This window comes from Halichoeres trimaculatus, unplaced genomic scaffold (genome assembly GCF_033239565.1).
Source record: "Halichoeres trimaculatus isolate MK-OKI-2021-1 unplaced genomic scaffold, fHalTri1.1 fHalTri1_scaffold_23, whole genome shotgun sequence".
NCBI lineage: Eukaryota > Metazoa > Chordata > Actinopteri > Labriformes > Labridae > Halichoeres > Halichoeres trimaculatus.
In genome coordinates, this window is record NW_027437201.1 from 15,809,725 (window position 1) to 15,822,380 (window position 12,656).

The 12,656-nt window shown below is 43.5% G+C and overlaps 2 protein-coding genes across 2 annotated transcripts; one reads left to right on the forward strand and one right to left on the reverse strand.

The window, feature by feature from the left end:
- Window positions 1–7,120: 7,120 nt before the first annotated feature.
- Window positions 7,121–9,620, forward strand: LOC141785587 (elastase-1). Its single transcript, XM_074663969.1, has 6 exons — window positions 7,121–7,259; window positions 7,370–7,479; window positions 8,472–8,566; window positions 8,663–8,943; window positions 9,095–9,258; window positions 9,441–9,620. The coding sequence occupies exons 1-6, from the start codon at window positions 7,121–7,123 to the stop codon at window positions 9,618–9,620; spliced, it is 969 nt and encodes a 322-aa protein (XP_074520070.1).
- A 301-nt stretch (window positions 9,621–9,921) lies between these two features.
- timm23a (translocase of inner mitochondrial membrane 23 homolog a (yeast)) lies at window positions 9,922–12,628 on the reverse strand. Its single transcript, XM_074662738.1, has 7 exons — window positions 12,217–12,628; window positions 11,971–12,029; window positions 11,789–11,882; window positions 11,557–11,641; window positions 11,419–11,477; window positions 11,214–11,324; window positions 9,922–10,705 (listed from the first exon to the last, which is right to left on the reverse strand). Exons 1-7 carry the CDS (start codon window positions 12,320–12,322, stop codon window positions 10,581–10,583), a joined length of 639 nt encoding a protein of 212 aa, XP_074518839.1. The 5' UTR covers window positions 12,323–12,628; the 3' UTR covers window positions 9,922–10,580.
- Window positions 12,629–12,656: the final 28 nt, after the last annotated feature.

Sequence of the window (12,656 nt, forward strand, 5' to 3'; positions counted from 1 at the left end):
CCCAGAGAAACACCGACAGCCAGAGACACCTGGTCTGAACAAACAAACATTAACAAGGAAAGAGTGTTATACAGGTTTAATACAGGTATATTACAGGTAACTGCTTACCGGTCATTGTTTCCAGTTACATCCACAGGTGGTGTTTCACTTTCAAACATGAGCGTCCTGTGGTTGTCCTGTTCAGCAGCAATGTGTGAAGTGACTAGTGAAAGCACGACACAGGTGGTTGATTCTCACATTTCACTTTGTTATCTTGGCTTTTGATCATTGGCTTAAAGGTACACACAGCTGATTTAGTTTCTGCTTTGACACATATCCTCCCTCCTCTGCAGTTGTTGGGCAGCTCTTTTGTATATGTTGTAAAAACAGTAAAGCTGTGATTGTGATAATTCCCTCAGTTTTTCTTTTCAACTGCAATGAGGCTTAGAAGTATCATAGTTTTGTATTAAACTAAGATCAGAATATTTCACATGCAGTCTCTCAAATCTGAACCTTACAACTCGTTATTTGTTATTTATTACAACCAGACTCAGACAAAAACTGATGTTTTTGCCTCAGTGTGAACAGGCACTAGTGAAAGATGTTTGATTCAGATTTCAGGGTGATCATGTTGTCTGTGGTGTCACTTTTAATTTTGAAAAATATTCAGGGGTTTTGGAGACAATAAGATAAGGGCGTCTGAAATTTATCAATTGTTGTGCCAGATGAAAAAAAAAAACTGACCTTTGCAAAAAAATCTGACTCTTATGCCAAAGCTCCTGCTATTACCCCAGACTTATGATTTAAATCAGATCAAAATCAGATTAAAATCAGAAAAATCTGCCATATTTTGATAAAAAAAATTACATTTTATAGTTGAAATCATAGTAATATCTGTTTTCACAAAAATATGACTTTCTGTTTTTAATACCTGAATTTTTAAATAAAAGCAATAACTCTGACTTTATAGTCCCATTAAACACATTTTAAAACTAAAACTAGCCTAACCTTTAAATTTTTGTTTTCAGTTGTCCTAATTCTCCTCAAAAGTCTTGACCAATCAGAATCAAGTATTTAACACACCTGAGTAAACACAAATCAGAGCCCGCTGCTCGCAGACAGACAACATGGTGAATAGCATTGTGAGTACCCTGAAGCCAACACAAGCTTACAGTACCCTGTTGCTTTCATGTTCAGTCTTACAATGCCACCTTGTTAGGATTTATCCACTCCTTTAAATAGTCACGTCTGATCCACCTGACAAACAACTCCATGCATGTAAATAACTTAATATAAACGTCTGCCTTAACAACCGACCTGCTCTTAAATCAGAGTCAAAAGGCTCATTAGCCACTCAGCCACCAGCCCTTGTTTCACTTACACACATGCACACACACACTAGTACTGTTTAAGGATTGGACGGCAGCTAATGGGATGACATCTAATCCTCAGAGCTAAAGGCAGAGTGATGGCCCCCTCTCTCTTACACACACGCACATGCACACACCACTCAGCTCACACATCAAGAAAGAAAAGTCCCCATTTTTATACCCATGCCAAGTTCACATTGGGTCCGGTAATGAGGAAAGAGACAGGGGAGAAGATCAAGAAGAGGACAGGTGACAACGGAGCAAAGCCGACTGTTTGAGGGTGTGAGGGCGGCTGGGAACAGGGAAGGTGATTTTCTTAAGATGTGAGGAAAGAAGGGTGGAGGGAATGAGCAGAGGAAAGAAAGACGCCATTTAGTGCTACCTGCTCTGTGACAGGGCAGAGGGCAAGACAGGGCAGGAGGTTCAACTTCAAGGTAAGAATCTCTCATTTCTTTTCATGTGGGTTTTTAGGCACAGTGATGTCATTTGTGTGGGTTCATTTTATATAATATTACCACTAGGCTTAATATCTGCTGGTAGGTTCTTGTGAAACACTGCTGGGGCAGTTTGGGATGCTGCTTAATTGGAAATTGGGTATTGTTCTCTGTATAACCAAATCACACAGAATTTCATTAACTTTCTATAGAGTAATGCCAGAAATTTTGTTAACAATTATTTATTAAATGCACCAAAAAAAAAAAGAAAAAAAAGAAAAAGAGACCCATGTCATGCCGAGTGACTCTGTCCATGTTGAAAAAGAATGTTTCTTCTAACATCCTGAGTTCATTCTTGCCAATTTTTTGTCTCCATTGCTTCCTTGTCATCTGCTAAGTGGAGGCCAAATGCTCCCTTAAACTGTCTTGATTAATCTCAGTCCGTCCCAATGATCAAGTAATCTGGATGGTGTAATCCCATTAGCTTAATCTGGAAGTGCCTGTGAATCTGTTGGCGTGTGTGTGTGTGAGTGTGTGTGTGTGTGTGTGTACACCTGTGAGTGTGTACAAGAGTTAAAGCAGTCTTTTAAAGTCAAAATAAAAAAATACTAAATTTCATATTCGTTCATGGAAATGAAAATTTGTTTTCCCGCCACTTTTATTTAAGGCAGCTAGCCTAGCATAGTCTTAGTCAAAAGTGACCTATCTGCCAAAATATCAGCACAAAGTGGGATTTTTTCCATACTAATTATTGGCTGAGAGCAGCAAATGCACTCTTAGTTCACAACATCCCGAACCAGCTGTTTTCCCCTTTATCCCAATTCTTATGCTAAACCAAGCTAATCTGCTGCTTTAGCTTAATGCTAATTTGGGAGAGTGGAGCCATTTTTCTAATTCAGGCTGAAGCTAGCTTCTGATTCAGCATAACAGCTTTTAAAACCCTTGAAAGCCTATTCCACCAACCTTAAAGAGTTGCAGCTACTCACAGACATCACAGGTTGTGTTCATGCTAGTTAGGATGTCTGTATTAGCATCAGTTAGCAAGACAATTGCCATTCCATTGATAATATTATCCCATCTTGTTAGGCGCCCCCATCTGACTTAAAAAACCTTCTGTTTGTAAAACTTTAAAGATGACAGGAAATAAAACAACCAAAATGTGTTTTTCTTGACAGATTTTTGCTGTTGCTATGGCGAAACAGGGTCGCTCTACATCCGAGAGCTACCAGTCGATCTACAGCTCAGGAAGTCCATCAGTCTCTTTAACCGGCGGATCTGAGATTGTTGCGTTGGATGATGAGGACGATCAGGCACCTATTTTCTCTCTCTCAAAGAGCTCCATGGACGTAGTCATGGTTTCAGGGTTGCCACACAAGCGGGACCCAGCCTGGGCCAGAACAGACCTGAGACGCAGCTCCAGTACCAACACACACTCTGAGCAGAATTCTGTGACGCTCCAGCAGCTTCACCCTCAAATGTGGCAGCACATCAGTTCCACAAACAGCCACCAGTTGTGTAATTCAGCGCAAAATGTGGACATGCACAGCCCACCTGTGCTCAGTGAGCGCTGGATTGCAAACATGCAGCGATGGAGCGGGTGCAGCGCCAGCAGCCGCAGCAGCACTCCAGACACCATCTTGTGGAAAGAAGGGAACTCCCGCCCATCCAGTTTAGCCCAAGAGACCTCTACTGTGCTGGACTCACACATGTTGAAACAAGTCTCTTCACCAACCACACCCTCCCCTCTCACTTCCCCCCTGCAGACACCGACTGCTTCTTCTTCTTCGCCGCTGAATGCTCACCAGCAGAAAGACTTACCTGAGACTCCACCTTCATCCTCCCTTCCACAGTCACCCCTGCAGGCTTCTGCCTTCTCACCTTTACCGTCCAACTCTCCAAATCTTCACCACCTCCACACCAGCACAAAGGACGAGGGCTTCCTGGAGAATAACATGCTTTCTTTTATGTTCCCTTCGCCGATCCGTTCATCTGTCAGCATATCAGAAGGACGCACTCCATCAGATGCCAGCAGCCTTGTTGATGACGTGATAGAAGCACTGCGAAGTCCTGGAGGTTCACAGTTATTGGAGAGAGGAGAGGTGAGAACACAAGCACAAGTGTTGAGCCCTCTTCAGCTTGATTCTCATCCTTCTCCAAAGCTTCTGAGTCCGGGAGGCACGCAGTTATTGGAGAGTGGAGGAAGCCCAGTGGAAATCTCAAGGCACAATCACGATATCTGTTTATGCAGTCCTGGAAGCTCACGACCATCAGAAAGTGGAGAGGCACCAAGCCTTCTGCAGTCTGACTCTTGTCGCTCCTTTGAGGTACAAAGTCCTGGAGGCTCACAGGTATCTGAGAGCGAAGAAGCAAGGAGCCCAACGCAAAGATCTGACCCGCTTGAGCATGATTCTTGTCCTTCGGCAGAGCTACAGAGTCCTGGAGACTCCCAGTTTAACTTCCCAAAGCCACCCTCTCCAGAAGAAGGACCAGAATCAAGAATATCAGTTTGCCACCTTGAGCTGCCATGCCCACCAGTCCTGGGCTTTCCAACAGGCCACAGCAAGAGGTCGCCACTCGTTTATTCCTTGAGCGACTCACAGTTGGGTGGTGAGTGCTGCAAGTGCAACCTGAATGTGAGAGAAGGCATCGTCCTGGCTCCAAGGGCTGACCTCTTCCAGCACGGGGGAGCAATGACTTCACACATGGGGATGGTGGATGCAGCGGTTCAGACAATCTCTCCAGCAGGCTCTTTTTGGGGCCTCAGGAGGAACACTTCAAACTCCAACATGGGCTCTCACTCTCTCTTAGGTTCCCCGCCTGGATCAAGGCTGAACCTGAAATCCTCGGTGGGGTCGAACTCTAACCTAGTGTCTCCATCCTCAAGCATGTTCCCGGTGAGCAGTGAAGACGAGGGGGAGAGACAGGAAGACGACCCAACGTGGGAGAGCAACTCTCCTACCATGCACAACCCAGAGAGGAGGAGATCCTGTCTGAAGATACAGGGCGAGATGAGGGACAAACTTCGTAGGAGAAGCAGCATGAAGCAGGTGCAGTGGGACGAGGAAGGGATGACGTGGGATATCCACGGAGCATCTGTGGACCCACAGCTGCTGAGCACAGCCATACAGAAGCACCTGGACCTCAAGAACAGCCCCCAACCTGCTAAGCGTCCATCAAAGAAGAAGAGAAGAGCGCCAAAGCCTCCTCTCATATCCAATGTTGTTAAAGCAATGACCCCAGAGCTCAATCCACCTTCGCTGATCATTTCATCGACATGTATGGTGGAGCCTGAGAGCGAGGACACACTCGAGCCAGAGAGGGAGAGCCAGGTGGCGGAGACAGGAACAGGCATGAAGGAGGAAACGGAAAGTGTTCGTAGAGTGAACAGAGCAGAGGGGCTGGATGCTGAAGAAGAGGAGGAGGTGTGTGGAGAGGAAAGCTCCAGCCAAGCTAAGTCACCCTCACAAGGAGGCGGACAGGGTCGCAAGAAGAGTGTGATCAGGTCTCTGAGGCCTGGGTGGTGTGGGGGTTCGAGGAAGGCAGATGACTGATCTGAGTTAGAGTATTGATGATCCATAGATCCCCAGTTTGCACAGAAGCACTACATGAAAACTTTAAATGATATGCCTGGCGCCCTTTGTTGGATCCTACTCTTGACAAGACTTTGGTTTCTTCATTTGCTAAAACAAACATCAGATTAAATGTTAAGATAACTTCACTCATTAGGATCCACAGATAGTTTATCAACATATCTAAAAATCCTGGACCTGTTTGTGTCTGGCTGCTCAGATGCTTACATCTGTGTCTGATTTTACCTGAATACACTAAAACTCAGACAACTTTGAAGCCTCCAGTTGTTGTTGTCTTCTTTTCTTAAAGGGAGATGATGTAGCTGTTGATGTTGTTGTTGCTGATGTTGATAAATGAATACAAGTCTACGTTGAATTATCAGACCTGTCATTAAAACTGAACACTATACCTGCTCTTTAAATGTGCAATATAAATAAATTGCATACATATTTGCCTTGAAAGTGAACAAAAGACTGACCCGAAAGTGTCAAAATCTGCAGTTCCCTAAATGACCACTAGAGGCTGGCTCTAATAGTGAGCAACTACCTGACTTTGATGTTAGCATGCTAAAGTTAAAACCCAAAATTTATCATTGACAGCTTAAGCTCAGCCTTCTGGATAAAATAATAAGCATCATTATAAAGACACTGGTAATATAGAAATAATCATATGTTTACGAGAATGTCATGCAAAAAGGGAAGGGGAAAAATCTTTATTTTAGTTGTAATACCACAAGATCATCAAGCTAACAATGCTATTTGGGTGGCTATGATCATAACTTTAACAAAAAAGGGATAAACCCTCAGTTACAGCTTATTAATGAGCCTGATTAATGTTTCTTTCAAACGTAATCTACTCGAAATGAGTCAATTTGGCTCAAAATTCTCCCATAAAGATGAAAATACACTAACCCAAAACACCACCTCCCACTCCTCGCTGTGTGGAAAACATACACAAAGTTAATCTGTGTGTAAACTTGGTGAACCTCAATGGTGAGCTTGGACCATTCAGGCTCTCCTGTTCAGATGAGCGGGCACATTCTCTTTCATTCAGTGCAGGAAAAAAGCTCTACACACCAGTGGCTTCTACTACCGTTATTGTTGTCATATTTTCACAGATGTGTGAGGGTGCAGAAGAGTCTCTGGTGCTTTTATTTACTAATTTATTCATATTTTCAGGTCTTAAGGTTCAGAACTATCAAATTTTGCCAAGACAGCTCATTCAATAGCTGCTAAGTAATTCCACCCAAAGTTAAACTTTTTTCTAGAGAACATTTTGAGATACATGTGGCGAGAGTAGGAGCCACTATTCAAAAGAGCTGTTTTTGGAAGTTAAACCTTTCTCTGTGTTGCATTTACTAAGGATAGGACAAAGAGGACTTCAGATATCAGATATTAAAGGTCATTCTAAGGTCACTGTGTCACTGCCCCAGGCCATGTGATATGATGGGATGTTTGTTGTTGTGGTACAGTGCGGTGCTCTCTTTGTCCTGCGTGCATGTTGTCGTACTGTGAGCATACTATATGTATGTGAAAGTGCTGATGAGACTCCCTGAAATCCCCTTTTTCTCAGCGGCAGTGGAAACTCATCGTTACAGGAGAACAATCCAGCGCTGGGCCTTTGTTGTGACACAGCACATTGTCCCTGGAGGTGTGTGTTTGTGTGTGTGTGTGTGTGTACTGTATGTGTACCTCTACATGTACATCTGCGTGTGCTCACCGCCTGGTATAAATAGTGTGAGATGTGTGACGGCCACTGATTCTGTGGATGAAGATGGCTGTGCCTGGACCTCCTCTGCTTCTTCTGTCTGTGCTACTGCCGCTGCTGTTGAGCAAGGCATGTCTGCCTGCAGCTGCATACACACTCACCCCTGGACTGCAGCCTAAACCTAAGATCCTCCATCTGGGTGAGGACAAACAGAAGTGCAAACCTCCTTAAACATGATCAGTCTTTATGTTTTTTTTTTCTATCCTCTGTGTACCTGTGCTTTACCTGTGCTTGATTTGTTTTCTGTAGACTGGCCGAAGGATTGCGGTATGGCTCACTTCAAGCCCAACATGGCGGAGAGAATCGTGTCTGGGAATGAGGCGAGACCTCACTCCTGGCCCTGGCAGGTCTCACTGCAGGTAAATCCTAATCTCAGGGTTGACACGGTTGAGGATCTAGGAATAAAAAGGTCTTGGGTTACATTCACAAAATAAGCAGTGACATAAATATTTAGCAGAAGACTTCAGGTAATTATTTCATTTGTCAAGACACAGTTAATTCTTTTTGTTACATTCTAAAGTCAGTTGGAAAGTCTAATTATGATGTTTTGCCTTTTTAAACCATTTTTAAAGTTTTGGGATGTTAACTTGGACAATGTACCCCTAAATTTCTTTGTTTTTTACAACAAAGATCTGTGACACTATATTGTGATAACTCCAAATAAATCATGATATGCACTAAAAATATATTTTAAATGAAGATATGTGGCCAGATGTGACTCAAGCTAATCTGCTAACCTAAGATTAGCAGATTCTTAATTATAGGTCATAAAAATTTTCAGATTCATTTTGAGGCTAAGGAGGAACATTGTAGAAAACACGAGACTGGTTTAAGACACAAAGAACCACAAACAGACATTATACCTGTGAGTTAGATCTAATGTAAGCTATTTATTTTTAGGAATCCCAACTTCACATCCTAATACTTTTTTTATTTTTATTTTTTTACCACACAGAGAATATAGTTAGATATAGATGAAAAGGCTGAATTCTCAATTTATAAGCGCCCTCTGGTGGACAACAAACAGTCAAGCTCTATTTTTAAACTACTACCATGCAATTTGAACCAGTGCCACATATTTTAGGTTGGATACTTAAATCATCCTGTTTTATCGAACCATGTTCAGACAGAGAAATTCATTTTCATCAGCTGTTACTCTGCATTTCATTAAAGCAGCCCCCTTCTGGGAAAATTAACAACAGTCAGATTTTACCAGCAGCAAAATCCCCCAACATTCTTTCAGAGAGACCCTTAGTAACAGAAACTTCACTTAATAAAGAAAGTTTCTGTGAGAGATGAGCTGATGTTTCTTGACTCATCACTGAGGTCTGGATGTTCTGGTCTCTAACAGGTTCGTCCCAGAGGGAGTAAACATTACATTCATGTCTGTGGAGGAACTTTGATCCACAAGAACTGGATTCTTACTGCTGCTCACTGTTTCCAAAAGTAAGACACATTCTGTATCTCTAACACAGCAAAATGTTTTAAAGACACAATGCCAGCTTCAGAGGCCTTACTGTAGCTGTTTATCGGGTCCCTCAGAGGTAAAGCTGAGGATGCTGGGAGCTGGAGGATTGTCCTGGGGAAGCATCAGCTGAAACGCTCAGAGACTGCAGAGAGGATCTTCCCTGTGAAGAGGATCTACCGTCATGAAAACTTCCGGTACCCAGCCCACAGCGAGCTGGACTACGACATCGCCCTGGTGAAGGCTGGCACAGACATCATCCCCTCGAACTTTATCCGCTACGCCTGCCTGCCGCGCAAGCAGACCAGCCTCAAACCAGGACACTACTGCTGGGTGACGGGCTGGGGTGACACTCGAGGTGGGTAGAAGAAGTCAACGTGTAGACTGGTTAACAAGACTGAACACAGCTGTGATTATGACATGGCTACATGACTTGCTTCTTGTTTGGAGTTGATTTTAACAGTTGTACAGTGTCTGAGTTTTGTGAATATTATTTATTTTCATTTCAGGTGGGAAGGAAAATGTGTCTCTGGCTGAAGCCTTGAATCAGGCTCGTCTGCCTATCATCGACTTCAAGACCTGCCGGCAGAAGAAATTCTGGGGCGATCGTGTGCGGGACTCTATGATCTGTGCCGGGTTCAGAGACACTGAGGACCCTCCTGCTGCATGCCAGGTATGACTGAGACTCAGAAATAATACAACCTAGACTTGTGTTCTCAATTAAAGCTCCTCTGACTGTTAAAAATCAACAGGGTGAGATTTTTTTTTAGATGCAAATGAATGAAGAGAACAAAGACAACAGTAAGATCAACGCAAAGCATGAGTTCCTACTCACCTCCTCTTCTCTTCTCTTAGGGTGACTCTGGTGGTCCTCTTCTGTGCCAGCTGGGGCGGGACCGCTGGGAGGTGCACGGAGTGGTAAGCTTCGGCCCCATTGGCTGCACCGTGGAGAATAAACCCAGCGTCTTCACCCGCACTGCTGCCTACATTCCCTGGATCGAGGCGACACGCATCAGGGACTTCTTCCTGCACTAAGGGGACCACCTGACTGACAGCAAGCATAAGCTCTGCTCTGTTTCACGTCTCGTCCACACATAACATACTTTCCCTCACAGTATGAAGACATGTTCACCAGTTACAACCACTTACAGATGTAAAAAAATGTTCTCGACGTGGAGTAAATGTTTTCTGAAACACTATGTTTGAGTCTAAACTATGAACTTCAGTGGTTTCAAACAGAAGAAAACTGACTACAAGGGTTACACATCCTATCACCTTCACAGCCAGTCTTCATTTGTACAATAAAACTGGAAAAAGCAAAGTCCTTGGCAACGTTTGCAATTTTTTTATTATACTTTTTCATACAGCGGGATTTTGATGGAATACATAAACAGCCATACATCAATTTCTTCTCGTACAGTAAAACAGCACCCACGCTTTAAACTTTCATAAATACAAGAACAGAACAAACCATCCGGCTTCATTCTGTGTTACGATGAAAATCAGCAAGCTCTCCTTCAACAAAAGAGTCCTTAAGTCCAAAATCAGACAGTAAATCATCTGCAGGCGAACCCCAGATGACGTATTGGCTCATTTAACCCACGTCACAGCTTCACTGATTTCCATAAAAGCATCAAAGAAGACTTTTTGGTAATCCTCCATTAACATTTATAAATACATGAAACATCTCTTTGTAACATCCTCACAGATGCCCTTCATTCGTGATCTGATCAGCAACGAGTGAACCTCAGAGTATTAAGACAAATGCTGCTGTAGGAAGCTCAAATTTGTACATCTTCTTCTTAAAATGCTTCTTTCATTTCCAAGGAGGCTCCAGGAAAGGAAGGTGGCAATAAGTGAAGTGGACCAACTCAGTGTTTGCTCACAGCACACTGCGTTTGACCAGAGTCTGACTCGCCTGAGCGCTGTGGTTAAAAGCTGTGTCCTGGGAGAGATGTTTGGCCCGTACATGGAGGCAGATGGGTGTGGTGGGGATTAGTACAGCCTGGACGATGATGAAGACGAGGAGCCTGTGAGGTGGTCCCAGTTGTTGTAGAGGGCGTAGGCACCAGACAGAGCTAAACCAGCCAGACCGCCCCTGGCTATACCCTTTAGACCGCCTGCAGAAACAAATAAGTACGATGAGGACGAAAACCGAGACAAACATTTTATGGATTGATTTCAACAATAAACTGTTTAAAAAGATGACTGCCTGACCACTCCCAAAACAGTGAGGCCAAAACATTTACAGTTAACAATAACTATGAACATCTACTTCAAACTGACACAAGCATCTTTTCTCCTTGAGAGTGCAATGAGCAGAGCGGTTCAAACTGTTTCACCAGTTAATTAAATATTTGCTTAAGACAGCAGAAAGTGTCAGGTGGGATGTCAATAAAGCGGGGCCACCAGCTACCCACAAGTAAGCAGACCCTGGCCCTGGATTCATGTAAGAACCTGGGGGGACCAGGGGGACGAGTATTATGGTTTCACTTTTATAAAAGGTAAGGAGATTAAGACACCAATCTATAAATGCGTTAAATAAAATCTTTTTTAGTGTAAGTTAGGTTAAATAAAGGTCAAATAACAATTGACACTGGCGTATATATCGACAGAAAATATACTTACTGCCTGATTTAAAGAGCATCCCTGTTAGTGTCCCAGCAGCCACTGTGTTGATGTCATCTTCAGCTCCTCTGGCTTTTTCTATCACCACGCCAAAAGCACTGTACAACAAGGCTGTGATGACACAGAAAAATGAAAATGCCTGTTAAAAAACACAGATTCAACTGAGAGTAAAAACACATGATAACAACATGAGTTATAGTCTTACCAACAGAGCCCAGAGTGTTTGCCCATGAAGCCCCCTGTCTGGTCACCATGTTGAGAATCCTGGGTAGAGGAAACACAAACTCAGAGAAACACCCAGGCAAAAGAGGAGTGTTATATATAACTCAGTTTTCATACTTACTGTACGTTACGAGGTTTGGACCAGGCCATGTCTCTGGTCTCTTTCAAGCCCATTCTAAGACCGTTTACAGCTCCAAATGCTGCTCCTGTAGAAAAACAGAGGACAAATGGAGTCAGGGAGAAGTTTTATTGGTGTTTCAGCACTTAGTGTCTTTTTTTCAATGGTATCAAAACAAGTAAGGCACTGTACTGGTTCAACGTTTTGTATATTACAGGTGTACAAAATCTCTTACCTGTCATACAGGATCCTCCAATTGTAAAGAAAGCCAGTTCAAACCGGCCTCTGGTTTTATTAGCGCCAGTGGGTAGGATAAACTCATCTGTGTCCTAAAAAATACATCATTGATCATCAATTAATTTCACTGATGAATTCAACGATGGTAACAGTTGAAGGGTGGCGCTATTCGTTGCTTACCTGAACCAGGTAACGAGGGTCAACATTGAGGTATGGGGAGAGGGGGCTCATTCCGGTCACTTAAATAACAGAATAAAAATGTTTTAGGAACTTAAAAGACAGATTTAACACATAATAGTATGTATCTATCAGTATTAAAAACAATAACAACAGCTCACAGTACAGCTGTAAAGATGTTGGCTCTAAAGCTGTCTAAAGAGAGTAGCTAGCGAGTTAGCATTACGTTAAAAATTACATCATACTTACAGGGAACACCGGCGAGCTCTGTGTTAGAGTATTCAGACCCACCGCCTCCAAAGAGACCCCCGAGACCCCCTTTCATTCCCCCCGATCCTTGTGAGTTGTTATCCATGGCTGTGTGAGATCCGAGGGGGTCACCTGGAGAAGACTGGAGCCAGGTGGAAGAAGCTAGCCTGACGTTAGCAACTGTTAGCTGTGTCCCAACACTCAAACCTTGAGACGAACTGGTCCACGACAAGAAGCTGGACCAGAAACCGAAGTCCTAAAAGACCTCCTGGTGAGTTTTGAGAGAGTTTTTCAGAATTAAACTCCAATTTATATCGTCGGAGATGACTGGGCTTGAACAGCTTGAATGTTCATCATGTCCCTGACCTCCAGCAGCACGCTCTGCCGTAAACCCGCTGCTGACGTCGTACTGTCGTAACGTCATCAGAGCCCTCAGCGAG